At 49.3% G+C, this 16,774-nt stretch overlaps 3 protein-coding genes across 6 annotated transcripts; all 3 read right to left on the bottom strand.

Moving 5' to 3' along the window:
• Positions 1-996: 996 nt before the first annotated feature.
• On the bottom strand, positions 997-3,005 carry LOC136497609 (anthocyanidin reductase ((2S)-flavan-3-ol-forming)-like). The gene is made up of 6 exons (XM_066493461.1): positions 2,754-3,005; positions 2,422-2,588; positions 2,099-2,299; positions 1,754-1,913; positions 1,432-1,651; positions 997-1,338 (listed from the first exon to the last, which is right to left on the bottom strand). Exons 1-6 carry the CDS (start codon positions 2,875-2,877, stop codon positions 1,191-1,193), a joined length of 1,020 nt encoding a protein of 339 aa, XP_066349558.1. The 5' UTR covers positions 2,878-3,005; the 3' UTR covers positions 997-1,190.
• Positions 3,006-4,267: 1,262 nt separating this feature from the next.
• On the bottom strand, positions 4,268-6,184 carry LOC136497603 (anthocyanidin reductase ((2S)-flavan-3-ol-forming)-like). 2 transcript variants are annotated; one of them, XM_066493455.1, is made up of 6 exons: positions 5,923-6,180; positions 5,582-5,748; positions 5,284-5,484; positions 5,034-5,199; positions 4,716-4,935; positions 4,268-4,627 (listed from the first exon to the last, which is right to left on the bottom strand). In XM_066493455.1, the coding sequence occupies exons 1-6, from the start codon at positions 6,044-6,046 to the stop codon at positions 4,477-4,479; spliced, it is 1,029 nt and encodes a 342-aa protein (XP_066349552.1). In that variant the 5' UTR covers positions 6,047-6,180; the 3' UTR covers positions 4,268-4,476. The 2 variants fall into 2 exon arrangements, with proteins under 2 accessions (XP_066349552.1, XP_066349551.1); XM_066493454.1 differs by having other exon boundaries at positions 5,034-5,484; positions 5,923-6,184.
• Positions 6,185-11,606: 5,422 nt separating this feature from the next.
• LOC136497605 (anthocyanidin reductase ((2S)-flavan-3-ol-forming)-like) lies at positions 11,607-14,268 on the bottom strand. 3 transcript variants are annotated; one of them, XM_066493458.1, is made up of 5 exons: positions 13,969-14,268; positions 13,706-13,872; positions 13,203-13,578; positions 12,947-13,073; positions 11,607-12,739 (listed from the first exon to the last, which is right to left on the bottom strand). In XM_066493458.1, exons 1-5 carry the CDS (start codon positions 14,096-14,098, stop codon positions 12,586-12,588), a joined length of 954 nt encoding a protein of 317 aa, XP_066349555.1. In that variant the 5' UTR covers positions 14,099-14,268; the 3' UTR covers positions 11,607-12,585. The 3 variants fall into 3 exon arrangements, with proteins under 3 accessions (XP_066349555.1, XP_066349554.1, XP_066349556.1); XM_066493457.1 differs by having other exon boundaries at positions 12,854-13,073; positions 13,969-14,266; XM_066493459.1 differs by having other exon boundaries at positions 12,854-13,073; positions 13,982-14,115.
• Positions 14,269-16,774: the final 2,506 nt, after the last annotated feature.

Raw genomic sequence — 16,774 nt, 5'->3', positions numbered from 1 at the left:
ACCACACCAGAAGTGGGGGATGAAACTGACGTCCAGAACAGAAAGTACTCTGTAATCTTTAGGAAGACATTGAGCACTTTCAGGCAGAGACGTGCGATCTACTTCATCTAGCAAACGAGGCAGTAGGTGATGATGCTCTGCTCCGTTGCCGGATGGCGCCGTGTGTGCCGAAAAGCTTCAGCCGTGGGGCAACCTGGAGAGGCGCCTGCATGGCTGCATCGGCAGATCAATTCATATAAACCTGCCACTCAAGCGAATCCGATCTTATCGTTCTTCCTCCACGAGCCGACCGACCCATCGCAACATGTTCTTTTTTCTACTCCTAATGCCACTGTCACCACATGCGGTGGCAGGATTGGGTCTCCCCAAGAATCAACACCAACGCCCCGCTAGCTCTGACCTCCACTAAGGGCGTTCCGGGTGGCATGTTAAAAAATCTGGGATGATTGGTGGTTAGAGAAAATAGAAATTAACGAAAAACGAGTGGAAGAGTTTATTGGAAGAGGTGGTGCGAGACTATCAACTACCATAAATTGCTTTTTGAGACAAATCATCTTATTTTTAGAGACGGTTTTAGGCATAACCGTGTGTACAAAATTATAAACACATCAAAGGCAGATACTTAAATTGTTCATATGTGGAAATCATCGTTGGAGGATAGTTTTTCACCAAAACCAGCAGTTGTATATTGTTGCTAAAATAATAAATAAAAACAGCACACTTCTGACATTCATTCCAAGCCGAACTATTTTTATCTTCTTAGGTATTGTGACTTTTCATAGTAGTATATATATTTGAAAAAAAAAAGATGTGTTCTGATTTTTGTTTCGGAAAAATAGAAAAGTAACAAGTTTTGATACATAGATTGTACTGAAGTTTTGATATTCTTATGTGGGTTCCAAACAAAACCATTTCCCCCCCTAAGATATAAACTAATCCTGCACATTTTACTTGCCAGCAAGTTATATTGCCTTATAAGAAATGCAGGTTGACAAGTTTTAGTTCCATGAGTTATATTGCCTTACAAGAAATGCAGGAACACAGAAACGCAGAGCCAACTGACCGAACCTCTACAGTTCAGCTAGCGTATATGTACAGACAGAGCAAATTTATTTCCCAACTTCATTGTAATTTTTATTTGGTGCTCTCGATCGCTTCCGGTCATAGATGGAAGACAATGCAAAAAAGTATCAGTTGGGCAGAATCCCCAGGGCCTTGCCGTGCTCCACCACGTCGCCGTAGATCTCGCCCAGCGTCTTGTACTCGAACTCGAACCCTTCGCTCACCAGCCTCGCCGACGACAGGAGCACTCTCGGCTTCTCAAGGACCTCGCCGGAGCTGCAATGGGCAAGCATTCTATTACTGACCTGTCGCGTGTGCAAAATATGTTCCAGAATCCAGAGTTGTACGTGAAAGCCTGCCGGTTCTTACAGCAGGTCCGTCTTCACGGTGTACTGCGGGTACTTGTCCGCCAGGAAACGGGCGAGCTCGACGATGGTGGTGTTGACGCTGCAGCAGACGTACCTCCCGGCGGCGGCGTCCTCCTCGGCGACGAACATCTCGGCACGGCACAGGTCGGCGACGTGAACGAGCGACACGCAGCCCGTGGCCATCTCGATGCCTTTCAGCACGCCGAACGCTGCTTCGTCGCCTGCAAGTTTTGGGGAACCATGAGTCCATGACATGATGACATGCAGTGCAGTACAAAGCTCTACGTGGAGAAGAGAAGGGACACGGGAATTTTGGAAGCAACCGGATAGCAGGGAGAGGCTGGCGGGGACGCTCGTGTGGATCTTTGTGGCCGGCGCCGCGCCGACGGTGAGGACGGGGCAGACGGTGACGAGGCTGATGCCGTGCTCCTGCGCGAACCTGCACGCCTCCTTCTCCGAGAGCACCTTGGAGACTGGGTACCCCTGCGATGCATGCAGTGCAAGCACGGTGCCATTGCCATGCTCGTCATCATTCAGGACTGGAACGAACACTATTTATGTGTGTGTAGGGAAAAATGGCCATCTGCTGGACTTTGGAACATTCGGTTTCGAACGAGAACGGGGACAGACAGGACATTTATGTGTGGAGTATAGTTGTGTGCTATTACCCAGGGACCGGACTTGTTGGCAGTGAGGTACTCGACGTCGGACCAGGACTCCTCGTCCAGAACGTGCCCGCTGCCTTGCAACGGCCTGCTGGAGACTGCGGCCGCCGACGAGGTCAGAACCACGCGCTTCACCGTCCTTGCCTTGGCGCACGACCTCATGACGTTCAGGGTTCCTCGGACAGCAGGCTCGATCAGTTCTTTCTGTCATCATCAGTCACCACCACCACATTTGAGCAGGTGAAAACCACATTATGGGTGCCATACCAGATCGGAGAGAAGTGTGCTGACAAAGTGACAAGTAGGCAGTGGTGACGTTTGTGCACCTCAGGATTCTTGGAATGGAGGTTCACCGGAGCAGCGACGAGGAAGGCGTAGTCGCAACCGGCGATTGCGTCGTCGAAGCTGCCTTCGTCGTCCAGGTCTGCGCGGAGGACTTCCAAGGGGCCAAGCGCCTGCAGCTCCATCAGGTGGGAGCTCTTCTCCATGTCATCTGTTATTCAGAAACACAATACAGTGATACACAGCATGTTCAGAGCCTAAACGACCAGCCACTGTCAACAGTTCTTATCCCGTTTTGTCATGGGATCACAAGAAACTGCAACCGTTCACGCTCAAGTGTGGAAACTAGCTAGGGAAGAAGAAGAACCGAACAAACCGGGGTTCCTGACCGTCGTCTTCACGGCGTAGCCTTTCTCGAGCAGCATCTTGATGAGCACCGAGGCGATGTACCCGTTACCTCCGGTCACGCACGCCGTCTTCTTCCTGCCACCCCCTGACATCGCCGATCACCTCCTCTTCCGCCTGGCAATGGGGAAAATGAGAACTCGCCCACTAAATTTTTGCTAGGATTGAATGTGCAGCAGTGAGTTCTGTTTGCGGATGGCTAGCTGAGACTGTCCGGACACAAGAGCTAACCTGCATTTTATCATGAGAGTACGTACACGGTACGCACTTCAGTAGGTTGCGCTTGACCGGTTGGTAGGTGTTGAGTTCGCACGCAAAGGCCTCAACCGTTGGCAATTCAAGAGGGACAGTTGGAAATCGTCTTCACCGGCGTGGCAATTCAAGAGGCCCGCGATGGGGTGGTCGGTTTGAATGGAGGTTGCATGGAGGAGGGCGCTCAGAGGCACGGGAGCTAGCGGTGGCCGTGGAAGCTGGGGCGGGCGGCCATGGTGCTCGAGCTCTTGAGCAGAGCGAGAGGGAGAGGAGCGAGGGCGAGCAAATGGGAGAAGGAGAGACGGCGTCGGCTCGTTCTCCACACTTGTGCGAACCCGAGGCGATGAGTGGGGGCGCGAATGGAGTATGGCGTCAATGCATAGGGCGTGTTCTGTCCTGGACATCCTTCCTCTCCCTATTGCTTTAATGAGAGACGGAGGAGAGAGAGAGACGAGATGGAACTGGAAAGGATATTTATGTGGTGGGTAAAATATGTGGACACCATGAGGCCACGTAGCGTCGCACTTGAGCATTATCGTAATATTATACATATTCCTTGTTAGTGTTTCGAGGCACACGTCTCTAACCAAACGAACATTCTCTAGATTTGTCTGCTCAGACAAAAATCATCAACTTTTCAGGAAACTCTCACTTAACATTTTTTTTCCAAGCAAGTCGTCTGGACCTCTAACCAAACAGAGCCGCTAGTGCGAGGATGGGAAGAGCGTGCCATGTCTCGCCGTCTGTCTTGGCAGAGTGTGCCATGTCTTGCCTTTTAATTGCTTGTTTTTTGGAGCCGATAGTTTTCTGCCCTCAAATCTGGAACCCTGATGGCAATGTGTTTTTTTCTTCTCTAAAATCCTGTTATTATTAATAATATTGAACATGAACGTAGTTGTATTCGGAAAGGAATCTGTACCCTATTAGAACTCATTTCTTAGTATTATAGTATTATCTTGCTCTCTTTACTTGTTTACGTAAATAGTAACATTTGTTTAATAGAACTCGTGTCCTAGTTCTGTTCTATTTTGTATTGACGCCTTTGAGTTGGACTGCCCGACTGGGTCCTGCATGCCGGCAGTTCTTCCAGTAATTGGTCTTGAACATGGTAATACGTAATTGGTGTGTTGAACACGTAAAGTGCAGGACATATGGAGTTTGGGTTAGACTCTGAATCTCTGATACTCACATTTGTAGGAGTAGCAGTGGATGGTGCGGGACGAAGATTTCGAGGAGAGAAATTTTGCCTTTTCGATATCAAAAAATAGAAAAAAAAGTATATACATAAATATAGATACAGATATTGTAGACCGAACCTCTCCAGTTCAGCTATCGTATGCATAGAGATAGAACAAATCTATTTATTTCCCAACTTCATTGCTATTTTATTTGGTGCTGTCGATCGCTTCTGGTTATGGACGGAAGCCAATGCAGTGGAAGCATCAGTTGGGCAGAATCCCCTGGGCCTTGCCCTGCTCCACCACGTCGTCGTAGATCTCGTCCAGCGTCTCGTACTTGAACTTGAACCCTTCGCTGAGCAGCCTCGCCGACGACAGGCTCACTCTCGGCTTCTCAAGGACCCCGCCGGAGGAGCTGCATGCAAAGCGCGAGCATTCGTTCACTGATCTGTCCCGTGCAAAATATGTTCCATACGTGAAAGCCGGCCGAGTCTTATTCTTACAGCAGATTTGTCTTCACGGTGTACTGCGGGTACTTGTCCGCAAGGAAACGGGCGATCTCGACGATGGTGGTGTTGACGCTGCAGCAGATGTACCTCCCGGCGGCCGCGTCCTCCTCGGCGACGAACATCTGGGCACGGCACAGGTCGGCGGCGTGAACCAGCGGCATGCAGCCCGTGCCCATCTCGATTCCTCTCAGCACGCGGAACGCTGCTTGGTCGCCTGCAAATTTCGGTGAACCATGACATGACTCATGACATGCACTGTAGTGTTCAAAGCAGCCGGATATATAGCAGGCGACACGGGAATTTGGAAGCAACCGGATAGCAGGGAGAGGCTAGCGTGGAGGCTCGTGTCCATCTTTGTGGCAGGTGCAGGTGCTGCGCCGACGGTGACGACGGGACAGACGCTGACCAGGCTGATGCCGTGCTCCTCCGCAAACCTGCACGCCTCCTTCTCCGCGAGCACCTTGGAGACCCCGTACCCCTGCGGCATGGTCCCATGCTCATCATCAGCAAACGGGGACAGGACATTTAAGTGTGTTACTATATAGTTGTGTGTTACTATTACCCAGTGACTGGACTTGTTCGCAGTGAGGTACTCGACGTCGGTCCAGGACTTCTCGTCCAGAACGTGCACGCCGCCTTGCAACGGCCTGCCGGTGACTGCGGCCGACGATGAGGTCAGAATCACGCGCTTCACTGTCCCTGCCTTGGCACACGACCTCATGACGTTCAGGATTCCTCGGACAGCAGGCTCGATCAGTTCTTTCTGCCATCAGTCAGCACCACCACATTTGAGCAACGGAGCAGGTGAAAACGACATTATGGGTGGTGCTCACAAGTAGGTAGTGGTGACGTTTGTGCACCTCAGGATTCTTCGAATGGAGGTTCACCGGAGCGGCGACTTGGAAGACGTAGTCGCTGCCGGCGACGGCCTCGTCGAAGCTGCCTTCTTCTAGCAGGTCAGCGCGGAGGACTGTCAGGGGGCCGACCGCCTGCAAGTCCTTGAGGTGGGAGTTCTTGGCCATGTCGTCTGGGATTCAGAATCACAATAATACACATGCATGTTCAGACTTCAGAGCATAAACGACCAGCCACACTGTCAACAATTCTTATCCCGTTTTGTCACGGCCGGGATCACAAGAAACTGCAACCGTTCACGCTCAAGTGTGGAAACTAGCTAGGGAAGAAGAAGAACCGAACGAACCGGGGTTCCTGACCGTCGTCTTCACGGCGTAGCCTTTCTCGAGCAGCATCTTGATGAGCACCGAGGCGATGTACCCGTTACCTCCGGTCACGCACGCCGTCTTCTTCCTGCCACCCCCTGACATCGCCGATCACCTCCTCTTCCGCCTGGCAATGGGGAAAATGAGAACTCGCCCACTAAATTTTTGCTAGGATTGAATGTGCAGCAGTGAGTTCTGTTTGCGGATGGCTAGCTGAGACTGTCCGGACACAAGAGCTAGCCTGCATTTTATCATGAGAGTACGTACACAGTACACACTTCAGTAGGTTGCGTTTGACCGGTTGGTTTTTGTGAGGGAACGCTTGACCGGTTGGTAGGTGTGCAGTTCGCACGCAAAGGCTTCAACCGTTGGAAATTCAAGAGGGACGGTTGGAAATCGTCTTCACCGGCGGGTCAATTCTCGGATTGGTGCTATATTCAAAAGTGACGGGCATTAACGACTACTAGTGATTTGCGCGCGCCCATACGCGTCAGTGATGACAGTGGCTCTATCTGGCAAATCGAATAACGCTTTCCATAGAAAGCATGTACACAACGGTGGATTTTTTTGGTTTTGAAACAGAGATAAGACATCTTTAATGGGAAATAAAATACTCATAGATGTAGTTTAAAGAACAGACTTACATAGTTCAGAACCCTGAAAGATAGCAGTTGCACGACACACGTACTTTGTACATGGTTGCTCGGCCTGCAGCCATTTCTCCAGGGGAGCAGTAACAAAAGAGAAGAAAAATACATAGTTAGCTTGGCAACAAAAGAAGGGCGTAGATGAGCAACACTAATCAAAAGTAGCTGGGGCATCTGTTCTCTTGGCCGAAGTCTGCTTTTGTTTGGGACGCATGGCGCTGTCCAAGACTGGATCTTCAAGAAGAGACAACAGCTCACTACGGAGGTTCACCAAGGACTGTGATAGCCTGAAGAGAATCGATGCAGCATCTGGTTTGCTGGCAACAGAAGAGATTTTTTTAAGGTAGTTTTCAGCCACAGTAGGCAGTGGAAGGGCGGTCGAACTTTCTTGACAGACTAAATCAAAGGTGGTCAGGAAGCCAAGGAGTGCTGCATCTCTTGCCTTGATGCTGTTCTTCAGTTTAGTCGCCTTATCTTCAAACAGCATGGACCATGAGCTAGAGCAGAAAAGGTCTTCTCTGAGTTGAGAAACATGTGCAGCGTTGTAGTCATCAATTTTCACCAGTTTTTTCGTTTTCAAGGTAATTTAGTCCAGAAAATCTTTTGTTTCCTTGTCATAGGATTCTCTAGCCATTATATTACCAATCAGTAAAGCTGATGGTCCTGCAAATGGAGACTTATTATCACAAACAGCAGTGGCATGTCAGGTTCTATAAAGAAAATAAAAACAACTAATAAACCTTCATATGAAATGCAGGTCCTCTGTACACAGTAAACCAGAAGATGTAGCTAATCTAGGAGTAAGCTAACAATGGCACAAACAATAGTATAAAATAACTATTATTGGCAAAAAAATAACCAAATCCAACGGCCTTACCTTACCGTTGCCGCCCCTTGGTCAACGAAAGCATCACCATCCAGTAGCCATCCAACGGCCTACATTCATTTCATTGACGTGGCCATGGTGAGGCCGCGCCGGCTCTCGTCTTTAGATGACATGGTTATGAGCAAGACTCTTAACCTCTTGTTAGAGCAAGAACTTGCAGCACCTTGGTGCCGTAAGCCTAGAGGGTCATAAACTCATAATGGTATCCATAGAGAGCTCCGGTTGTGGTGCGGTGCTAGTATTGCCACAATCATTTTGCTTGGGAGCCAGTTGCTCCTTTACTCTTTTTCACCATGTTGTGAGCGGTGATATATGACGGATGTCGCTTCAATGGGACAAATGTATAAAATTGATGCCTTTAAAAAGTAAGGGTTTTCTTGCTGACCATTTAGCCCCCTATAGTCAAGCCCAAGGAAACAATTCTATTTTTTGGTACTATTTCTTTTACTTTGTCATGGTTTCCACACATGAGGAAATGCGAAATTAGTCCATTATAGGTTCAGTATTATGTACATGTATGAATATTTACATCTGTACTACAGACTTAATCGAGGTTACATAACAATAAAAATAAAAACATATAATGAAGTAAAAAAGGCCAGATGTTATTGATTCGTTGTGGACTTTTCTCCTCCCTTTTGAGCAAAATCAATGTCCAGCTTGTACACAATTCAGATGGAGCTGTCGCGTTACATGTGTTTGGTACGGAGACGATGTGCCATGGAATGAATCCGTCCCTAGCTTTTAGGATGGGACAGTCTCAGCTCTTGTTTGGTTGAAAAGAGGATGTGATTGTCCCATTTTATTATTTGGTTGGAAGGATCAAAGTACATGGGATGAATGGCGTTTTCTACACCATTAGTCACTGTTAGTCAAGGGGCCCCACATGTCAGCCAATGACCACACCTCCTTCCTCTCTCTCCCTCGCCACATTTGCTCCATAGAGCCATCACGTCGCCGCCACGGGCACCACGTGCGTCGAGTCGTCTTTGTCTCACGCCGGCACTACTCAGGAGTTAGGCCTTGTGAGCCTGGTCGCCTTTGCCTCTAGGCCATGCCATCCTCATCGGTGGCTACGCCCTACTCAGCCCGGACACCATTGTCATGATTCGTGCCACCCTTGGCCGGGCTGCAATTGCTGCAACCCGCACCACCCTCGGTTAGGAGCACCCTAGTGTCGCCTACGCCTCCCCATCTGAGTAGGAGGCACCATGGTGTCATCGGGAGCTCGATGAAGAAAACAACGTAGTTGGGAGCTCAATGAAGCAGGTCGTGCCCGCTAGCTTGAGGAAGAAGAAAAGCATACGATGAAGAAGTGATGACACCGATTTAAGATAACCCCGCCGCCTCAATTTTGGGGGACGGAGTCAGTTGGATCTGGGAGAAATATTTCACCTGGGGATGGACTCGTCCCTCATTGACCCAGAACCAAAAACTGGTAAAACTAGATTCATCGCATCCCATCCCTGATGATCCTTCAAACCAAACACACCATTTGTGCCTGATAGAGATTAGATTAGAACCGATCTAATAATCCTAGAGAAAGTGACGCTAATCTATTGGTTTTACAAGCTCAACCTAAGATACCCGAAAAACTCATGTAGTTAATGGAGTGCTCCGGCGGCCCATGGCCCTAATAAGGTAGCCCAGCCCGGCCTCTATATCTCCAAAGGTCTCAAGCCAATATGCAGTTCTGCTAGTACTAGCTAGAACAATAGACTATCCCATTCAATAACTTAACCATAGCATATTTTTCAATAATCAATAACTAGCAAACATATCTGGGCATTGCAGCAGAACATACAATTTGTTATATTGTCACTTGGATGACTTTCGGATTGAAGATTTATGCAACTATTATGTCATTTGTTCTAATATATTTTTGGATCCAGACTCCGTATCATGGTTGGACATGCGCTATTTGAAATGTGGTTTTGTGGTAGATTTAGATTGTGCAGGTTTTAGATTAGAAATATGACCCCGTGTTGAACTTGGATTAGAAATGTGTGGCAACAAATGTGAGATGAGGATGGGGAAAAGTGAGGCGTAGGGGAAGAGCCGCGATGGTTGAAAAAATGGACGAGACATTTTTTCTTTTAGTAAGTATTACGTAGATGTAGAATATCTGAATATGTAGAAGTAGATATTGATAACGAAACTTATTTCTTACAACAGACTATCCCGTTAGAATAGACAGAGATCTAACTCGGAGTGACTAGCGCCCAGACGTCGCGCACGTCCGGACGCCCGCTCAGCCTGCCCGCGTCCGCCCTCGCCCCCGCCCCAGGCGTGGACGAGCCCGCCCCCTTGAACACAGCACCCCCATCCACCGCCCCCCAGCGCCCCAGTCCGTTAGTCCTCCGGCGCGTTGCGCGCCCCAAGCTTGCCCCGCAGCCCGCCGCGCCCGCCTTTGCACCGCCCCACACACGCGATGAGCACGCCCTCGACGCCCCCCCACCGCAGCACCCCAGTTCATGTCCCCCCAGCGCCCCCCGGCGAGCCGCGCGCCCCCGTCCATGGGCCCTCGGCTCGCCCCCGGCCGAACAACATAAACGCTCGAATAAAAACACTTGCAACTTGCAATACGGAACAACTTGCTGCAACATAAGATTAAAATATTTAAAACATATTATTGCAACATTTGTGTGAATCATATGAAACAAACCCAAATCGGAACGATTGCAACATACGTCTAGAAACATGTGAAACATTTTGAACAAACGCTTGCAACATGTCTCTGAAACACTTGCAACATATGCCACATGTGCAACATCCCCCATCTACTATTGCAACATCAAGATGAAACAATTGCAACATTCTTCTGAAACATCTAACTTGAAACATGCATTTGCAGCATATGGGTCGTCCCTGCCATGGTGTCTTCGGCGTACCATCGGAGATGATGTCTCGGTCGACGATGACCTTCTCCCGGTGGCGGCGGGGTGGTGGTGGCGGTGCACGCTGTGGCCGCGATGGGTGAGTGCGGATTGGCGCGCGGCGGTGGATGGACGCGATGGATGGCCACATGGAGGCAGAGTGGGGCGTGCGGAAGCCGAGTGGATGGCCGACCGGAGACGGAGTGGATGGCAGCATGGAGGCGGAGTGAGCATGGGGCGGCGCTGCGTGGCGTAGGATGTGTGCGCGCGGAGATGGCGGAGGGAACAACGGGGCATAGGATGGGGGCGCGCGGTGGCGGTGTGAGGCGACTGGACGCACGGGCACGCGTGGGGATGGTCGCGGCAGCCAGCGGAATGGGATGAGCAGGAATTGTTTTTTTGGAGGAGTGAGTCGCACGGGATGGGATGGGGGAGTGGGATGACCACAGCGGTCAGCGAAGTGAGCCGCGCGGTGTCCGGATGGGGGTGGACGCCCATGACGAAGCATTATCGGGCAGTGCTAACGCCCGGACATCCGGATGTATGCTCACGTCTAGACACCCACGCCTGCTACACGCCCACGCCAGCACCTGCTGCACGCACAGGGACCACCTGTGCCGCTCCCCGTGCTTCCTGCTTCCTGTGCCCCTCCACTGCCCGTCACGCCAAGCGCTTCTCTGCTGCATTGCTCCCCTCCGCTCCTATTGCGCCTGTGTTGCTCCCCTACTTTCCGCGCGCACGCAAGGACCGCCTACGCCCCTGCTGCCATCTCCCTCCGCTTCCCCCACCCGCCGCCGAACAACGCTCCATCCCTCCGCTCCTCACACGCATAAATGATCCCCCAGCAACTGCAGCATGAGGTTGTGGCAGGTGGGGGCGTGGGGCACATTGCAATATGTGCAGAATCCCGATCTACTTTTAAAACATCCAAATAAAATACTTGCAACATACGTCCAAAACAAGTGAAGCTACTTTTAAAACATCCAAATAAAATACTTGCAACATACGTCCAAAACAAGTGAAGCACGTGCAACATACGTCTGAAACACTTGCAAAAACACCTTAAACACTTGAAAACATGTGTGTAGCAATTGCAAAATACATGCAACATCCAAATGAAATAATTACAACATACGCATGAAACACCTGAAACAAACGCTGGCAGCATGCTTGTTATGCAACATCCAGGTCTACTGTGCAACATTCAGATAAGGCACTTGAAACATACGCCTAAAATATCTAAAACAGTCAAAGCATACGCTTGCAACATGCATATATTTTCATTGCGACATATGCAACATCCCAGATCTATTTTTGCAACATACAGATAAAACACTTGAAACGTCTTTCTGAAACGTTTGAAACACTTAAAACATGGCATCGCCGACAGCCACAACATACCTGATGAGGAACTACAGTAGCCAGGAAGCTCAGGTAAGGGGGACGTCGAGAACAACAACCCAGTGTACACCCAACGCAGGTGCACCAGCGGTGACCTCCTCTTGGTGGCGCCGGGGTGGTGGTGGCGTGATGCATGAACGCCATAACCACGACAAACGAGGTGAGATGGCCGGGGGCACGACGCGAGATGGTGGTGTGTCGCGGGATTGGGTTGAGCGTGGCACGAGATGGGATGCAGCGTAGGATGGCCGTTGTGGCGAGGCAAAGTGGGTGCGAGCGGACGCCACGTTGGCCATGGCGGGCGGATTGCACAGTGGATGCGGCCACTGTGGACGTGCGACTCCTTGGAAGTAGTGGCTGCGACCGAACGAGAGTTGGGAAATGTTACAAGAGTACTATGGAGGTCGGAGGGCCAGTTGCCTGGGCCGGTCCGCAGGCCCATTAAGCGAAGCGTCCATCCGCCGGACGCACTGACCCTATCATTATGGTAGATGTAGACGAAGATATTGACTACGGTCATGTTTAATTCCCCCAATTCATGAATTTGGCACTATGCAAAAAGAAGATTCTCCGTCACATAAAACTTGCAGTACATGCATGGAGTACTAAATGTTGACGAAATCAAAAACTAATTGCACAGTTTGGTTGTACTTTGCGAGATGAATGTTTTGAGCCTAATTAATCAACGATTGGACAATTATTACTAAATAAAAACAAAACGTTAATTAGGAAATCCGGCGGCGCCGATTCGGTGGCCAACTAAACATGGCCTACAACACGTATTTTTTACAGACAGACTATCCCAACGGGCTACATCAGATTATCCACCCTATATTAGTAGGGCAGAATTCCCAGTGCCTTGCCGTACTCGACGACGTCACCGTATATCTCGTCGAGGGTCTTGTACTTGAACTCGAACCCTTCCTTAACCAGCTTCGCAGACGACAGGCTCACTCTCGTCTTCTCCAGGAGCTGGTCGTCGTCGGTGCTGCATTGTTTTCAAAAACAAGATCTCATATATATAAGAACATATAACCACCAAAAATCTCTATTCGCTGAGGACGTCAGATCGATCGGCATCGGCCGGCTCGATTATTCTTACGACAAATTTGTTTCCACGCCGTACTGCGGGTATTTATCCGCGAGGAAACGCGCGAGCTCGGCGATGGTCGTGTTGAGGCTGCAGCAGATGTACCTCCCCGCGGCCGCCGCCTCCTCGGCGACGAACAGCTCCGCGCGGCAGAGGTCGTCGACGTGGACTAGCTGCACCCCGCCGGAGGTCTTCTCCATACCCTTGAGCGCGGCGAGCAGTGCCACGTTGCCTGGAGAGAACAACACCGAACCGGCCGCCGCGCCGGCCGATCATGTTCACGCCGGAACCCCCATAGCAAGCTGATGAGTGGCGCATGCAAATGGACAACAACGAGGGACCTCACATCCTCATCGCTCACCGGTAAGAAACGAGAGGCAGACGGGGACGCTGGTGTTGACGACCGGAGCCGGCGCCGCGCCGACAGTGACGACGGGGCAGACGGTGACCAGGCTGATGCCGTGCTCCTCCGCGAACCTGGACGCCGCCTTCTCCAAGAGCACCTTGGACACGCAGTAGGCCCACCAGAGCGGCTTCTCAGCTCTTACGTACTCGACGTCGGACCAGGAGTCCTCGTCCAGGACGACGTGCCCGTCGTCGCCCTGCTGCGGCAGCTCCGGCCTGATGTACACGCTGGCCGACGACGAGGTCAGGATCACGCGCCGCACCGTCCCGGCTCTCGCGCACGACCTCATCACGTTCAGCGTCCCCCGGACAGCAGGCTCGATCAGTTCTTTCTGAAATAAAAAGCCACCGGCGAGCTGATTGATGATCGTGGCGTACTTGGCGTGGGAATAGCATCCGTCGAGCAACTCGATCCGTATCATTCTTGGGTAATAATAACTAAACGCTCGGTTTGGTCACCTCTGGATCCTCTGACGCGACGTTCACCGGAGCGGCGACGAGGAAGGCGTAGTCGCAGCCTGCGACGGCCTCGTCGAAGCTGCCTTCGACGTCCAGGTCGCCGCGGAGGACTGTGAGGGAGCCGAGCGCCTGCAAGTCCTTGAGGTGGGAGTTCTTGGCCATGTCGTCTGGGATTTTGAATTTAATCAAAATATAATATAATATAGAGGACTCCCTAATTGTTTTTATCACGACAGCTTGCGACAATCAAGTTATAATCGAACCGGGATTCCTGACCGTCGTCTTCACGGCGTAGCCTTTCTCCAGCAGCATCTTGATGAGCGCCGAGGCGATGTACCCGTTCCCTCCGGTCACGCACGCCGTCTTCTTCTTGTCGCCCGCGGACGATGACATCGCCGCCGGCCACCAAACACCTCGTCTATGCTGCCGGCGACTGGCAGAAGCCTGATTATTTGCTCACAAAGTTGCTATGGAGAGGGAAAAGTGATAAAATTTGTATGGCAAGAACTAGTTTGGGACGCCATTTGGCGGCGGTGGACAGAAAGACGAAGGCACTACCTAAATGAAGGTGCAGATGAGGTGTAGCTATTGCTCGATTTATTGGTGACAGTGATTATTGGTACCAGTACCACTCAACAACAGCGAGTGGCACGTGCCGTCACTTCAAACAGTCAAGCTTTCGAACTTGTATATAAATTTAATTTTATAAGTTACTACGACCTGCAACCAACAGAATTCAACCTGCTATAAGCTAATTTAGTTCTCTATGATTTTGACAGGATATCTTTTTTCCGACGTAACTAAGCAACTATATAAAATAAACGATTAAACAATGACTTCATATTAATCTTTGTTAGACGTAAATCAGAAAAATTCTCAAAAAAAATCATAAAACATTAGGCTATCAATTCAACAGACCCTAATGATGTCATCAATGATAGCAATAATCATTATATCGAATCTATTATATTTTCTAAGACCACTAACCCCATTTATAAGAAGTAATATAAAGTATGATTTTCTAAACCCACATCTAAATTAGTCACATCTGCTGTACGCGCTTATGTTAATCAAGTGGCCACTGATTTGAGGGTATAAATATTCATGGCCGTTGCTACTAATGCAAAATACCTGACTCTCATGTTGCGGATATGTTAGACCATATACTAACCATCGAGGGAAAAAATAAATTTTAATATGGAACTTGAAACACATGTAAAAGGACATAAAAAGACTTTTCGAGAAAACGACTAGACCCTCGTGTTTGGCGTATCAATCAAGCTGTTTTGGTAGGTGAGAATGTAATATTACTCATCCAGTAGAAATGGAATATCCAAACATCACCATTGCAAGAAAGGTCCATAGTGCGTAGTTAAGACTCTTAATATTTCGAAACTATGAATTTTGTATATGTAAAGGAAAAAAACCCAATACATTATTGGATAATCAATTGAGTTGTCTTGGCAGTGTGAAACTCACTATGCCTAAACAGCACAAAGGAGACACCTTAATCAGTGATGCGGAATTAAAACGCATCACTAATTTAATATTAGTGACATGGGTAAACAAAACGAGTTACTGGTAAGGTGTCGCCCATGGTTCGGAAACAAAACGCGTCACTAATGATGAGTTATCACAGACTCTTTGTAACTAAAAGCGTCGCTGATAACAGGAGCTCATAAGAAAGACTCGTTGGCCCAAAACGCGTCACTCCTAAAAGATGTTGGACCCAAAAAAAATTATCAAACATGGTAACTTGAGGAGTGAAGTCCGAAATCCGCTGGTCCGACCACTACTACAGAAAATCTTTTGAGCAGCGTTTCACTTTGGGGCTCCGAGGCGGTTGGCTTAGTTGTCCGCCTCGGTTATTTGAGGCATGACAGCCAGGCCAACAACCATCTCAGTTAATCCTTAACCGAGGCAGGCACTGTAACATAACCGCCACGGTTAATGCGGATTAACCGATGTTGTTGCCCTTACACAACCGCCTCGGTTAATGGATTAACCGAGGCGTTTGGTCTAAAGCAACCGCCTCGGTTAACAGTCAATTAATCGAGGCGCTTTCCTTATAATGCCCGCCTCGGTTAAGTCTGGGCTATAAATGCAGCCGCTCCCACCCTTCTTCCCCATGGCTCCTCCTCCATTTTTTCAGGTTTTGACCTCAAAACCCTAAAAAGTGGCCATTTTCTAGGGGGAGAGGTTTTGCCCTCGGATTTGTTGAAGGGGCACTGCAAGAGGTTGATTCTTGCTCTCAAACCCTCAATCTCCTCTTGTTTTCATGATTTGGGTGCTTTTTCTCAAGATCTAGATCTAGATCTATATGGAGAGAGAAATCAGATCTAGAGCTATCCGACTGCCTTTTTTTCCATATTGCTTCGCTTATATGCGCCATTTTCGTTGTTTGTGTGTGCAAGGTGTTCGCGGTCATGGACAAGGAATGGATGTACAAGACATCAGGGCTGGATCAAGCTTACCTGGAATATGTGACAAAGTTTATTGCCACTACAAAAAGACATCGTGTGAGTCTGAAGCGGGAACACACCATCTGTCCATGTAAGAGCTACAGGAACCTTCTACTGCATGAAGATAATGTGGTGAAATCTCATTTGGCCACAATGTGGGGCCGGCCGGCCTGTTGCTCTCCCGCCTATAAATACCACCCCTCCTGCTTGCTCTCGGCCACAACCACAACCGCAATCAAGCATCCCAAGTTCAAAATTCCAAACTCCAATTTCGTAGTTCAAAAAGATTCACTTAATAGAAGTGTTGTTGGGGTTAGGGAAGTTGAGAAGAGTGAGAGTGAAAGTGCTGGCAAAAACTTTAAGAAGAGTGAGAGAGGTTAAGAGTGGAAGTGCAGTTAAGATTAAGAGGGAATACAAAAGATTAGGGTAAAAGTTCTGCCAAAATCTTGATTAGAAAATCCATTAGGCAATTTCTGACGACTAACCCTCGAACAATTAACCCTCGGACGACTAACTTCTAGACGACTAACCACTGACTTTTTATTTTCGTAATCTGTTCCACGAGTTGTGTTGTCTGTTTATTTTGCAGGAAGATGAGTAAGTTTGT

Source organism: Miscanthus floridulus, chromosome 12 (assembly GCF_019320115.1).
Source record: "Miscanthus floridulus cultivar M001 chromosome 12, ASM1932011v1, whole genome shotgun sequence".
Classification (NCBI taxonomy): domain Eukaryota; kingdom Viridiplantae; phylum Streptophyta; class Magnoliopsida; order Poales; family Poaceae; genus Miscanthus; species Miscanthus floridulus.
The sequence above is the reverse complement of the archived record's forward strand: the minus strand, read 5'-3'. Positions and strand labels throughout refer to the sequence as shown.